Source organism: Botrytis porri, assembly GCF_014898465.1.
Source record: "Botrytis porri strain MUCL 3234 chromosome Unknown BPOR_018, whole genome shotgun sequence".
Lineage (NCBI taxonomy): Eukaryota > Fungi > Ascomycota > Leotiomycetes > Helotiales > Sclerotiniaceae > Botrytis > Botrytis porri.
This window is the reverse complement of record NW_024066092.1, coordinates 628,938-643,870: the sequence shown is the minus strand read 5'-3', so window position 1 is coordinate 643,870 and position 14,933 is coordinate 628,938. Positions and strand designations below refer to the sequence as shown.

The window sequence follows — 14,933 nt, the reverse complement described above, 5'->3', positions numbered from 1 at the left end:
CTCTCTCTATCTATCTGATATTTGCTACATTTTGAAAAGAAAACGGTACTTTAACATGCTCATGGAGGCTATCTCTACATCTGAGGTGTAGAGAATTCAGTGTCTTCGTTCATCAGCACCGTGCCTTTTATGAACTGGGTAGGTTTTGAGGTAGAATCATTAGAGCGTCAGTGGTGAATTGTGGGTGGAGGAAAGCGGGGTTGCGGGAGTATCAAATTAGGGAATAGAAGTTGAATGTGAATCATTGACTTCTTGCTGGCTAGTGATACCGGCGGGATATTTAGGCTGCACAGTAGAGATTCTCATCTCTTGTTTATATAAGAACTATCAAAAATACTGTTATTTTGATACACAAACTTGAAAGGATCTTTGAACCAAAAACGAGCAGATTTGTTCATGAGCGTGGTTCCAAGTCAATGTTGAAGTTGAGAACGTTTAATGGCTTCGGGGGCTGCTGTTTTTGGATGATCAGGGGGTGGTTTGGTGGTGGTCTGAAGTACTTAGCAATCAAGATGGTGAAAATTAACTGTAGCCTATACAATGACAATGAAAATTGATTATTAGCTGGAAGAAAGGACAAGATTGTGCTTCAGAGTTTGTCAAAAGTTTTATAGTTTCTTTGTCAGAATGCGGTGTCAGTAGTGCAGCAATTTCAGCCACGTATCGAGGATCCGGTTGCTCTGTTTTGGTGGCGGCGGGAACTTTTATATAGAGATCAGAGAGGGAAAAAGAGGAGTAAGGAGTATGTAGTGGTCTAAGTTCTACTACTGGATACCTAAGGAGGAAACACATCCAGGAAAGAGGGAAATGGAGGAAATGCGGGCCAGTGAATCATAGAGGTAGTCAATTTCGACTTGCGTACTATTTAAGAGATCGAATTAGGACTTTTGAATTGCGCACTAGAGAATGAATTGACAATCGCAAAGCTCAACGAGGTTCTTGCAAGTACGGCGGACTATGACTGTGCAAGAATGATAGCAACTTTCGGACTCCAAAATTGGTGTTGGGAAGCTGAACATAATTAGATGCATCGAGACTATTCCACATCTGCTATCCGCAGAAGTTTTGGATGTTTATATAGACATGTAAATTTTTTCATGAATCTAATAATCTTGTCATGGTTCACTAGCGTAGTCAGTCTTGGATGCTCAGTCATTAGTGCTCTTATATAGCACACTTTCAGGAAGCCTTCCAAGCCTTCCTTCCCCTCTTCATATAATATCATATATTTAGTCTTACACCTACCCCCTATCCCGAATACCGTGATCAATATTTTATATAATATAAGCAGAAAATAACAACATATTTGTATCTAGCATCATACACAACAATCTCATTCTGTCTCGGTATACTCAAGACAAAACTTCGCAACCACTGCAGACTGTCGTGTCCAGGAATTGGAATGGTATTGGAGAAATTCCTGTTTCTTGATGGGGAATACAACTTAAAAATGGATTCGTATAATGGCACTAAATATCTCGTCGTCATTTTCGAATACTCACTTTCATCATCACTAGAATGGTCCGCTCACTTGTTTAAAGGAGAAAGGTAGTAATACATATTCCTACTTTGGATTTAACTGATACGCTTTCACGGTATCTCCTCTTGTTGAATCTCTTTTCGCTGTCATTATTGGAGATCTATCTTTGCTGTTGTTATAACAATGATAATTTCCTATACTTCGGACAGGATAACTAGATTGAAATTGAGCCCAGAACTTGACAGCTAGTGCGCGTTATTTCTACAAATTTGAGAAAGTATAGAGTGCGAGATCAACCACCAACCATTATTCCAACGGCTTGACTTTTGGGCTAGGTCTGATCTCTCTCTGAGTTGAAATGCCACTTTATGGAGACCTACTCTTGAATACGAAATTCAGAATGCGAGGATGCGGCTTGCATATTCGCTTGTTCTTGAAGGGATAGTGGGTGAATCACATGTACTGTGTCATTTGCCCCCTCGATGATAATTCTTAGAAAGTACATATATATATATATATCAAGAAATCTCGATGTAAATTTCTCAGTATTGCAGTAAAGAAAATACTGATGTTGAGGTTCAACTGATGCTGGAAAGTACCAACTCATAGGACTTTAGCCGGAGAAACTGTCGTGGATTTGGCGTGGAGATCACAAGATTGGTACTTTCATGGAAGAGTCAGAGAGGGAGAAATGGCTATAAGAATCTTGATCAGATGGGTGAGATAACCGGATTGACGATAGTAAGGTGAAACGATAACGAAGTATCGTTTTTGAAAGTCTTGACATTTGACAGTAAAATTGTATCAAAGGGAAGAGGATGAGAGAAATACCATAAACAAAACGGAAAACCGAAAGTATAACATCAATCTACGACCTCGAAGCTTGCTGAATCTCCAATCTCCATATTCTATTTTTATCTTATATCTTAGAGCTCACACATCTAGACAGATTCCCACCTATCGTTCATATTTATCTTCCCCGACTGGAGACTTTGTCAGAAATGCCGCCATCAAAGCCATGGGTAGGATTCTACGAAGTTTCGTTCCATACTTTGGGAAACTGTAATAATTTACCTTCCTCCCATTCCCGCATACTTATATCACCAAAATTCATTCGCAGATCACCAAACTTAAAGATATGAGAATTAGCTTAAGCATAATCACTACCCCTCTTTTTGTGAGTGAATACCTCTCATACCTCACACACCTCACATTTTTAAACAATGGACAATGAACATCTACCCAGTAGTGAGTGCACAGAATACGAAACCCAGATACATCATCGGAATGTATTCACAACCTCACCATTTGAATACCAGATCGCCACACACAAAAAGGTGCGTTCATACCTAATTTAAAAGCCATATAAATCAACAACACACCCCGCGAATGACTCCGTAACTTGCGAATGTAAAGGCAAAAGGGCTTCTAAGAAACTATCCGTCGTCTATCCCCCAGAACAGGAAACCTTACTCACTCAAAGGAAGGATGAGATTTTCCCTGAACCAGAGGTGTACGGAGAAACTCCTATTATGTATGATATTGATACCATTTGAAAAGAAATAACAAGAGACAGGTAAACGATAACAAAATTCCGAGTGAACTTAAAATAGCAAGAATGGTAAAAGACAACAAAGATTTGATAGATGTAGATATCGATGTGACATGTAATCGTAGAACAAATGAGCATAAGTAATCTATCTAGTACACCAATCAAATAGAAACGACAACAACAAAAAAAGGAATCGACAAACCTCACCCCAATTCCACCAACTCATCTCACCTCCAATTCCAAAATTCAATACAAAAGTACAAAACCAGCGAGCACCACATTTGTCCGTCAAGTCCAACTTCTTGCTTACTTGGCCATTCGAGGGTCAGAGAATCACGGACATTCTGTAATGGAACTCTCGGAATCCGTGAATGGTGTTGATATTGATAGGAGGGTTTGAGGGGGTAGGTATATGTACATTTATATCAAAAGTGTAGAGTGTTAAATAGTGGAGCGGAATGAGAGGGGTAGGTGTGGAAGATAATCCACTTGTGACTAGCAAGTACCTAGGTAGATGGATATTATGACGTATTCTCGTTTCTGGCTTTCAGATACCGAGGTCATTTTCGATATGGTATTTGATATGCGAGGATACTAGTCCGCAGCTTCGAGAATGGTTCGGATTCTTCTTCTTTAATAGTCTCGGGTGTTGAAGAAGGATATGCGGAAGGATTTCTTAGTTAATAGACTGCTAAGGTATCATCATCTGATAGAGTTTCATCATATATTCATCAAAACTACACTTCTCACTCAAAAAGAAATATCCATGTCATCCTCCTCCCCTATCTTTCCAGCCCCCTTCTCTTTCTCCCTTTCTCTAATTTCAATCCCAATGCTCCCCCCACCTCCACTAATACTCCTCGGTAGCGTCAAAATCAATCTGTCATGATCACGATCATTCACAATTCTGATCCCCGTCTCCACCACCTCCCTCACATGATCCCTCTCAACGACAATCGCCATTTTCGGTTTTCTGATTCCCATCTCTGCATTGCCATTTCCAAGCCCTCTGTTCTTCCCTTCCTCTTCTCCATCTATTGTCTCTACGACTCCCACTCCCACTCCCGCAGTCACAGTCGTCGTAACAGTCGGTAAATCAATAGCATCCCTCGCATACCTATAATCATCTGGATTCCCACCATTCATACCATTCGTACTCATAAACAAATGATCTCGATTCGGAAATCCCATATTCTCTGGGATAGAACGAGGACTGGAAATAAGTGGACGGGGAGAAATAGGAGAAGAGAGGGCGCTGGTGCGGATAGTCGGGTAGGAGGAACAGGTGTGTGAATGTGTATGTGAGTGAGAACGGCGTGGGAGAAAGGTGGAAGCATTGTCTTTGGAAGTTATCCAGTGCAGGACCAGAACGCTGAATAGTACTAGGTGTATCTGTGAGTTTTTTGAGGATTCTCTGAATAGAGGAGATGAGATAGAGGCTTACTGTCGAGATTACAACACATGAGACATATCCAGCCTGGTTCGCCTTTCAGCACCAACAATAATGTCAAATTACTGGGGAGAATATCAGATGTCACCCTAAGTGATCAAGAGGAGTAACTTACACGGCACTAGAAGTAAGCGCACAACAACTTCCAATAAAAGTACGAAGTGCGACGGTACGTGTTTGTGAGTTTGGGTTATTTTTGTAGGAGTACAAGCCTATATAAATTAGTTGAGGAGCGAGAAAAACTGTCGATGCAGAATTACCTTGTAGTGGAACGAGAAATAAAGACGTTAGGTAGACCTATATACGTTAAGCCGGCATTCTGATACGGGGAATATCAAGGCTCACATTGACCAATATATCGAAAGCCTACCGAATGTTAATAAACATATTTCTCGAGTGGAAACCTAGGGATTGGAATAATAGGTGATGAATCACCTACAATAAGAGGTATCATCGCGACTTGCTTCATCCCAATCCGACATTCACCATTCTCGTAATTGGCGAATCGGCTTTGGACGTTAACTCAACAAGAATTCCTTCCAACAAAAGCTGAGAGCTACACTCACAAGACAAAATTTAATGCTATGACTATGCAGTAAGGAACTAAAAGGATTATTAGTATTTGCGCTATCACATACAAATCAGGAGACTAACTTAGCATTCCAATCGAGTTGAAGAGGTAAAGAGGATCTTTGATGCGCGATTTTGACGATCTGCGAATGATGTACTATTATATTAGTTAGTATAAGATCAAAAAGAGGTATGAGCAAACTTACAACTCTCTCAACGAGAAAATAGTAGATGAGCTTTTGGTTTTAGTGAATGTTGCGGTCGTTTGCAGTGAAGAAAACATACTACCTAAAACATCATGTGAGCACAACTGGCTGGATACATTACTGTGAATTGGTGGCTTAGTTCCAACCAGAAATCAGGTCTAACTCCCTGAGTTCAATACTCACTTTTGTCGTCATATAACAAGACAAGCATAATATAATAGCATTGGAGCACATATACTGCGAATAATTGACACCAAACCCTGCCGAAACAACTGCGGAACCAAGAACAAATACTAGAGAGTCGAAATATATCCAAAGAACCACTATTCAATTTTTTTTGTCAGTCCCAAACTCTGTTAATAAAAGCCTGGTAGATAAACCCTCAAAACTTACACCAACAAACGAGAGGGTATCGAGACCAATCCTGTACATTTTGAACGCGACGAGCTGCATGAGAACGTGAGCATCTTGTGAATCGTGCAGGTATTTCTATCGGGTAGACAAACTTACTCATACAAATTGCCAAAACTGCCATTGATATCATAGATAAAACAATCGAGAAAACCATTCCAGCTCTAGGTTCATTTGCCGATGCCTCCGCCATTCGCTCCATGAGGACTCCCATCTTCGACTTCAAATCTCAATTGAAATACATAGCAATGGCAAGTGAGAGAGGGGTTTTCGTAGAAGGCGATGTACGTTGGAGAAGTTTCCATATGTCATATTACTATTTATGTTTGGGTACGTCGAGTTGTTATCCGATTACCAGATTTTGTTATCTTCCGAGTCGATTTATTGTGGAACGCCTGATCTGAAATTCGTTCGAGGAAAGACATGCTGGCTCGATTCAGCGAATTCGATGCATTTGAACTAAGCCTTGGCTTACATTATGAGTGCCATGGCTTGATGTTGAACAAGAGAAATGGGGCAATCTCACGGCATGCAAAATGAGGTATGTTGAACTGAGGAAGCAAGACACTCGTGTGGAAACAAGGAATGTAAGTAGTACCGAGGAAGTTCTACAGGTCTAGAAATTCAATCAATGACAATGAGCAACGTAAATTTGGATTATCTGTCTTCACAGAACACTGTCAAAATCCAGCAAAAGAAAGTGCGAAATTATGTTGTGAAACACTGGATTCGGATACTTGCGTTCAACAAAGCCATTGTGTTACCAAGTCCCCGAGAATTGCGCGTGAAGTAAGGGGTGAAGAATTTCTTGAATAGAACAAGATGCAAAAACAAAAAGCAAAAAAGAAAAGCAGACCAATCAATCGCATGTAATCTAATATGGTGAATCAAATGGTATTTTGACAGTTGCTGAAGTCCCAAAAGACAGATTCATGGTTCATGTCATGAAATCATCGGAACTTTGCCGATGAATATGCACGTGTTGTCTCCAAACACAAGACCACCGACACATTCAGCTTATTACGGGAAGATGAGACTGCTCCAATGTGCGACAACTAATCATTTTCATATATACAGAAACTTTATCTTCCAAAATACTCAACATTTGTACCCGTGATTATAACCCAGATAGCTAGTATTTTCGGAATAACCAGGAGGGGTACATGTCGGCTCATCTAAACTGATATAGATAACAGCGTCTTTCTTTCCCATCTTGATTGCTTTCTTTTCATTTTTTGCAGCTTCCCTTTCTAACTTCTGCAATCTCTTCATTTCCTTTTTTTCTCTCCTCGACAATCGAGGAAACTCACTTCCCTCACCGACTAAAATTTTACCAGGATGAATGACATTCATTAATGCAATTGCAATCAACATAGGCAAAGCATCAAGGAATATGAAATACCATTCATGATATGGTATTGGATTCTTGCTTGGATCAAGACCCGCTGAAAATTCTACCAAGCGGTAGATGATTCGTGTAGTGATTAGTGCGAGAGACGCAAATATGATATATAAGAGAGGTCTCCAACCGCGATGTCTTTGATCTAGTATTCGATTGGCACTAACTCCGATAGATCTTTCTCGTTGCTGCATGATGAACAAAAATTTGATGGTGATGGCTGTGAAAAGCAGGATGCAAAATTCTTGGAATCCAATACCGCCCGTGTAGATATGGATACCGATCATTAAGGTATTTGACTCGGCGTCGGGAGATATTAGTACGCAACCCACAACTGTGAAATGAGTTAGCAAAAAGCTCCGTTGGTGAATTGAAGTTTCTTACGTTGTGTTATGAAGGATAGCACGTCAAGCCAGACGAAGATCTTGGCTATCTGGATACCTTTGATGCCCCAAACCTTCTGATCTGGAACGAAGAAGTAAATCATTCGTCCTAGAACCATATATACGAAGGCATTGATCCACATAGGGGCAAGTAGAACGAGAATTTTAGAGACAGTGGCCAGAGCAACATTTTGCTGCTTTTTTGTACTAGCTGAGCGTATCGCGAAACTCATGAATTCCCACGTACATCCCATAATCAATACCCAGCATAGTCTTGGTTTCTTGTGGTAAAATGCTTGGAAGATATGAGCGATTGTAACGACGAAGAAAAGTAACGTGAAGACAACTGCGGCAGCAAATGATGGAAAAAAATTATAGTTGGCATCTACTATGATTAGGTGCTGATTTCCGGCGAGAAAGGAAGTACATACTGCAAGCCCATCCGAATACATAACCATTTTTATCTGGCATGACGTTAATACATGATGCCGTTGCAGATGCAATTGTGGAGGCACTGCTGGTTATGGTCGTCGTGGAAGACATGGATGTTATGGATATGCACAACCTGAAAGCAAGTCGTATGTTGTAATTGAGACTTGATATAAGATTACATATGGACGATAACAGAACTCAACATGGCTGTAAGCCTGATATATAGTCGTCATCTTGAAACAAGATTCATAGGACAATATATAATGGAGTATCTTTGGGACAAACTCAATTTTAACTTCGCCATGATGCTCTGGCTATATGAGAGCCGCCATGTCATGAAGAATCGGTGAGAGAGTACGTACTTTCATCATGATACACTAATTATCCAATTGACAGGACAGCTTCATTGGGAACCCCAGCGGCTTGTGCATGATTCAACGCATTTCCGAGATGTGAGGAATTCGTCACCAAGGATGAAAAATGGGTGAAGGATGAGACCAATTGGTTCTCACGTAAATATGGATCGTAATGAAAACCGTTGCGCTGGCGTTACTCGGTACAATGCAGAATAAACATAGCCTAGCCAGATCCATATATCTACAAATTATCATTAAGGTTATCCAATGACAATGCGATAGTGTGGAGCACCAACTCTTCGACTGGACTCTATCACACGTGATCAAGGTAACAACTTTGAAGCATTTAGAGCGATATAGGTGGTGATTTGGAAATTTGTTGATCGATAAGCCATGGAAGTAGATATTATCTAAGTCAAATTGTTGCCAATAGCGCCGTGAGAACACCAATGTACTGAATGCTTCTGAGAGCACGTGTTGGCCCATTTGCTCTCCATGCTGAGCCATTCTAGGATCCTCTCCTTTCCGATTGCAGGTAGAAACTTCTAGACATCAATTTTCGACATGAGAGAGAAATGATTTTACTCGGCTACGTGAACAAAGCTCTTTGAAGGCCCTCCAAATCTTTAGAAACTCATAAACTTTGGGATGGCAGGCATAGAACCTTGAATGCTGAATGTCGGTTTGTCCTCAAGAATTTTCCGAAGAACAGATGTACGTTTGTACCGAGGTCTCATCGTATAATGGACCATACCCGGAGACTGGTTGAAGTCTGCATCGTTCCACAACTGTTCCTATTCCTGTTTTTGTACTTATCTAGGTACCTATTAGGTAGGTAGAAAAGGAATTCGGGGAATTAGAGAGGGCTTAGATACCTATCTAGTAGTTCTCATACGACCGAGAAGACCAAAACGATCAGCGCCTCAGGAAGATGGCTCCCTCTAAATACCAAAGAAGTAAGTCGACTCAAATGCGGCATTTGATCCTTGAAATTTTATATATACGAGCAGCTCTGAACCTCCAATCCTACCAACCAACAAATACGCATTAAAAACATACCTCTCGAGCGCGGTTTCACATATCGTTAGACCATTACTAGGAAACGTCAAAAGTGTGAAATACATACGAACCATCGATCTTCTCATAGAAACATCAAACGATAGTGAGAAATTGAAGTATGATTTAAGCTGCAATACCAAGCTTTATCGCCAAGCCGGGAGTGATTTTGACACATGAAGATTGATCGGATTTCTCAGGGATGCTGAGGTTGGAGTATGAGATAGGGGTCTACTGCCGGTCGTTTCTAGAAGCATGGTCATGATATATTTTCAGGATGCAAACGTGAAGAAATGAGTAGTAATAAGTAGGTAACTCTCATGAATCAGTGTTTGTTACAACATGATATGCATTTCTATTCAAGAGACATGTAAGATATATCCAGGTACCTACGAAGTACTTACACAAAACCAGCATACCTAGTCGGTAAGTGATAACCTACCAACGAAGGAACATCTCAAGTTAACACGAGGGCCAACACCAACGTTACCCCATTAAGCGTTCCATTCATCCATAATCCCTCACCACAAATATTATATCTTCAAACACCAATCTTGACTCCCAACCTACATACCCAGCACGCACCGTACCAAATTCCATTCTCCAAACCATCAGTCTAGCTAACTAACATGCATTCAGCTAATCCCATCAAGCACCACCCCGCAACTCGGCCACCAAACGAAATTGCTCGAGCCTCATTCAATCCTTGAAATGCATCGTACCTTCTTTCTCTCCTCTCTAGCCTCAATCGACATCCAATCATTGACTTGCACAGACATCTCGAAATATTCGTGTAAGATTTCAATTCCAAAAAGTAAGGGTCCTTTTGAGTACCTGCCTGGATGGATGTCACCATAAGCTTCGTTTCATTTCATAAAAAACGAAATTCCTCAACCATCATATTAGGGACCTCTGTACGAGATCTGAACTAGGGCTGAAAGAGCATTCTTCCTTAGATCCTTACTTGAATGAATTGGGTTTGTACTCGTTAACTATTCATATATAATGCTGAGGATGACCTGTATTAATCTTTTGTCTGGGATCTGTTCTGATTGAGGTTTCTTTTCTGTGTTACATAGGTACTATTTACCACATACTTTTACTTCCTTTGCTTTCCTACTTCCTACTTCTCATATTCACTGAGTTTTTGTCTATTCCAACATTCTCTCCATCTCCTTCAGTTCGGAGTTCAGCCTGTCTATTTGCTCTCTTCTTCGACTACTTTATATCCTTAGAGGTTACTGCTAGATCAACACAAGCATCTCCAAACACCCAGTCACTGTACTCAACCAGGACAACTTCGGTCCACCTAACTCCTGTCTTTTTGACCAAAAACACAGTACGAGTCACATCTCAACCCAAACCACTGCAGTCAACAACCACATCCTATCTAATCTACCTCTCAACAACCAATCAAAACCTCCCCTCCCCACCTCAAACATGACCGCCCCAGACCCCGACTCCCCACACATCACCAAAATCCCCCTCGAAACCATCTCCAAGCTCTCCCCCTTTTCCGGCCTCATCCTCTCCATAATCCTGATCCTCTACTTCCTCATCCGCTACTACCTCTTCGAACCCCTTCTCCTCCCCTACCTCTACGGCTCCACCTTCACAATCATGCCCTCGGGCTCCGCCCTCCGCTCTGGCTTCATCAACCACCACATCGCCGGCCTCACAAAACTGCTGATCCTAATCCTCGCTGCTTATCCCTTCATCTCCGTCACTTTCCTCACAAGTTCTCTACATTCCCCATTTGCGCCAGGAAGCGAGACCACAATGGGAGATGTACTCATCATCGCCGCGCAAATGTTAATCGCAATGTACATATTCGAGTTACTGTATCGACCGAAAATTAGTCCGGTGAGTGTAGGACATCATATTGGGACTATTTTGATTGGGCAGAGTGCTATTGCGATAAGTTTGGATTTGGTGAAGGAGAGGGATGCCACGATTGAGTTTATTTTGTGTACGGTTTGGGGTATGTTTTTTCCCTCTTTTTACACATATTCATCTCCATCTTCATCTCCTTTACCCCCCCCCCCCCCTTTTTTCTCTCTTCCTCAACCCACTAACACAACCTCCCCCATAAAGGAGCCTTCGACATCCTCTCCGAATTCCTCCCCCACCTCACCATCATCCTCTACCGCTGCAATCCCACTTCCCACACCTTCCTCCGCAAAATCTTCCGCATCGCAGCCATCACCACCTTCACCGGTACAATCGCCGAAACAATCGTCACGATGTTTCTCTTTGGGAGTTTGTGGAATCGATGGACATTGGCTTTTAAAATCTCAACGCCCTTGTTGCATGTGGTGTTTATGGCGGCGCAGTTGTGGGGGACGTGGAATTTTGTGGGGTTGTATAGACGTCAGGGGGTTTTGATGAGGGAGAGGGAAAAGAGGGATGTAGAAGAGGGGAGGGGGGTGGATGTGGTGGGAGAGAGGGATGGAGAGAGGAATATGAGTGAGATGGAGATGGAGAGACAGGGAGAGAGAGAATCGGCTGGGAGAGGGAGAAAAGAAGGAATTGCGGCGACGAGTTGGAGTCGGTTTCGAGGACTAATTCGAGTTTAATGGAGGGTAATCTTTGCCTTTCTGACGACTGTGTGATATCTGTGCGAAATACATACCACAAAGACTAGGTGATTGAGAATATGATATTGGGTGAAAGATTGTGAGCGAGGGCATTAGGGCGTTACGTCGAGCATTTTGGTATTGGGATATCGCATAGCGTTTGGTATGGAGTTGAAAGATATAATGGATGAGTGAGTCAAGTAGGAATTTCCTGAGTCTCATCAATTGCACGTGTATGATAGATAATAGACAGGAAAAGACTAGTATGATAGACAGACAGATAGAAGAATTATAGAACCTATTGATTAAGCTAGCTTGTTCGACCTACCTTCTAAAAGCTGTTAAGTGTGCGAAGATATGATATGTTGTGAGCCAGAGAACCTGCCAGCAGCTCCAGCAAACTCAAGACAAACACCATATATATCGCTCACTCTCGCACATTGCGCGCCTCCCCTAATCCCTCATCCTCATCCGCATACCAATCTCCAACCCTATCAAACCGACAACCTCATTTTAGAAACACCTTCATATCCATCCTATAAAGAAACCAAATTAGTCTCGATATCTTCTAAATCATTCCAAGAAAATTCATCGTAATGAGAAAGGAGCAAAAAATAAATCAGAAGCTGAACGCGTTCTCAGCAATGACAACTTGTGTCTCTGAGTGAGCTGGGTATAACGTATGTGTTGATCATCATTTTATTTTTTGGGGGATGGGGGAGAGAAGAGGGATAGGATGAGATGGGGAGAGGAGAGGGTTGGAGAAAGAGGAGAGGAGAGAAGAGAGAACGTACGGTTTTGATTGTGATGGAGACTGAGGTTTGGCGTTTGGAATTGGAGCTGTGGTTAGTTGTTGTAGTATCTATCTATCGCGCGCAGAATCTGCGGGATTGGTGGGTGGATGGTTGAATGGTTGAATGATGTAGAGAGATTTTGATCAATCATTGATCATTCATTAATCGAATGATAAAGCAAGAGAGCAACAAACCACAAACATCTTCATCGCCATGATTGGGTATGTACCTGGTAGGTAGGTTTGCCGGTAGATGGTGAAGAAAAAAATTGCGCAGAAAAGAAGCTCGAGCTTTGAAGAAATTAATATATGGTGGAAAAATTAGACACTGCGCTAGAGGGATTTGGGATTAGTGCGTTTGTGGTGGTTGTGAGGTGGTAGTGGTGGTGGGGTGTGTGGATTGGAGAATTACTTGTTGCGCACCCCTTTGCGCGGAGGGGAGAATAGATAGATAGGTAGGTTTTTCTTCACCACAGAAGATATTGTCAACGAGGGGTATGTAGGTAATTGAAGTATTCTATTCACAGTAGTTCTCACGATCAGACGATTGCAAAAAAGTATCAAAAGTAGAATACGGGGTTAAGATAAGGATCAAAGGTTTCTTCGATTGCTCAAGCTAACTATTCAATCCATCCATCCATCTTCATCTTCTCTTTTTCCCATTTCTTTCCCAAATCCATGCTTGCTGTAGGAGCAGTTTCATACCATATCGTATCGTATCGTATCATTATAATAATCATTATTTATCTAAAGGGGCGTATATCATTCAGTCATAAAGGAGTCTAATCATCCCGGTATTAGCACATATTCTTAACCAATGTATGTTGGAATAGGGAAGTGCAACTCACGTAGTCATTACAAAATAAAATTCGTCAAAAAATTCATCGGCCTAAGCTAGGGCGTTGTCGGCTTCGCGCTTGTAGTTTTCGTAGGTACCGTAGGAACCGTAGTTTGTGTAGCCGGTTGGGGTGGGGGTTGGGGTTGGGGTGTGGGTGGTGGAGGTGTGGGTGGTGGAGGCGCCGGGATAGTTTTCGTAGTTGCCGTCTGTTTTTTGGAAGAAGGAATGGTTAGTTATGTGTATGGGAATAGGATTGGGTAGATAAGATGTAGTGAGAGGGAGGGAGAAGATAGTGATGTAGCGAGGAAGTTCACGGACAGTCGCCGTAATCACCATCTGAATGAACAGAGCGCAAAGTCAGCATTGCTCAGGAGAACCCATGAGACAATGAGGACATATGAGAGTGCGAGTATGGCTTAAGGATAGAGAGATCGAGGGAAAGAGAGATCGAGAGTGGACTTACAGTTACCGTAGTCACCATAGTTTCCATAGTCTACTGGGTTGGCTTCTGGAGCACGTGCTTTCTTGTTCTTGTATGCTCCATCTAAGAGGAATGATTAGCTGATGGGTAATATGTATGATGCGTATTACTTACAGTTTGCGTACGAGCCATAGCCGGTTGGAGTTGGTGTAGCGGAAGAGGTGCTTGACGAGGAGCTTGAAGGGGTGGCGGAAGGGTAGTTTTCGTAGTTACCATCTAGAATCATAACGTTAGTACTGTATTAAAATGGCTCCTGATGTACGAACAGTTTCCGTAGTCACCATCTATAGGAGGTTGGGTCAGCATTTCATAGTCATAAACCCAAGATTCCAGAAAATAAATTGATCTGAACATGAAGTCTATGAAATGTATTGGATTGAATTGACTTACAGTCACCATAGTTCCCATAGTCAGCACGCTTTGCTACTGGAGCAGACTCTGGTGCGGCTTCTCTGACATTCTTGTTCTTGTAGGTACCGTCTATGGAAGATATTAACCATGTGGACTTAGGAAATGTCATTGATGTATCTGCTTACAGTTGGCATAGCTACCGTATCCAGTTGGGGTTGGTGTAGGTGTGACGGAGGAAGAGGATGGGTATTTCTCATATGTTCCATAGTTTCCGTAATCACCATCTAGAAATATGCATTAGCACTCTACTCCGAGGCCTTCATGGAGGTAGTCTTACAGTCACCATAGTTCGCTGGGGAAGCATCGGCTTTGGCTTCAGGTTGAGGTTCTGGAACTGGTGCAGCGACAGCGCCAGCAGCGGCGAATGCCAACAGCATGATGAAATCTCTTGAGAAAAGCATATTGAATGTAATGTGATTGTTGTAAATGGGAACAATTGAGAGAGATTTGAGTAGTACGAGAAGAGAGATGATGATTGATGAGAGTAATGATCAAGTATCGTGGGGTGATAGATCTTAAATAACTTCAGAATACTACCA

At 41.9% G+C, this 14,933-nt stretch overlaps 4 protein-coding genes across 4 annotated transcripts; 1 reads left to right on the top strand and 3 right to left on the bottom strand.

The window, feature by feature from the left end:
• Window positions 1–3,782: 3,782 nt before the first annotated feature.
• Window positions 3,783–5,883, bottom strand: EAF01_010930 (uncharacterized protein; the record flags this gene model as incomplete). The annotated part of the gene is made up of 12 exons (XM_038919187.1): window positions 3,783–4,414; window positions 4,477–4,547; window positions 4,598–4,694; window positions 4,743–4,779; window positions 4,828–4,848; window positions 4,922–4,991; window positions 5,049–5,085; window positions 5,137–5,195; window positions 5,259–5,340; window positions 5,405–5,581; window positions 5,652–5,705; window positions 5,769–5,883. 12 exons carry the CDS (start codon window positions 5,881–5,883, stop codon window positions 3,783–3,785), a joined length of 1,452 nt encoding a protein of 483 aa, XP_038765470.1.
• An 884-nt stretch (window positions 5,884–6,767) lies between these two features.
• Window positions 6,768–7,994, bottom strand: EAF01_010929 (uncharacterized protein; the record flags this gene model as incomplete). The annotated part of the gene is made up of 3 exons (XM_038919186.1): window positions 6,768–7,402; window positions 7,453–7,836; window positions 7,883–7,994. The coding sequence occupies 3 exons, from the start codon at window positions 7,992–7,994 to the stop codon at window positions 6,768–6,770; spliced, it is 1,131 nt and encodes a 376-aa protein (XP_038765469.1).
• Window positions 7,995–9,604: 1,610 nt separating this feature from the next.
• On the top strand, window positions 9,605–12,921 carry EAF01_010928 (uncharacterized protein). Its single transcript, XM_038919185.1, has 3 exons — window positions 9,605–9,721; window positions 9,935–11,276; window positions 11,390–12,921. The coding sequence occupies exons 2-3, from the start codon at window positions 10,736–10,738 to the stop codon at window positions 11,869–11,871; spliced, it is 1,023 nt and encodes a 340-aa protein (XP_038765468.1). The 5' UTR covers window positions 9,605–9,721; window positions 9,935–10,735; the 3' UTR covers window positions 11,872–12,921.
• A 632-nt stretch (window positions 12,922–13,553) lies between these two features.
• Window positions 13,554–14,795, bottom strand: EAF01_010927 (uncharacterized protein; the record flags this gene model as incomplete). The annotated part of the gene is made up of 7 exons (XM_038919184.1): window positions 13,554–13,708; window positions 13,966–14,046; window positions 14,098–14,199; window positions 14,250–14,267; window positions 14,374–14,463; window positions 14,520–14,618; window positions 14,672–14,795. 7 exons carry the CDS (start codon window positions 14,793–14,795, stop codon window positions 13,554–13,556), a joined length of 669 nt encoding a protein of 222 aa, XP_038765467.1.
• Between the last annotated feature and the right edge of the window lie 138 nt (window positions 14,796–14,933).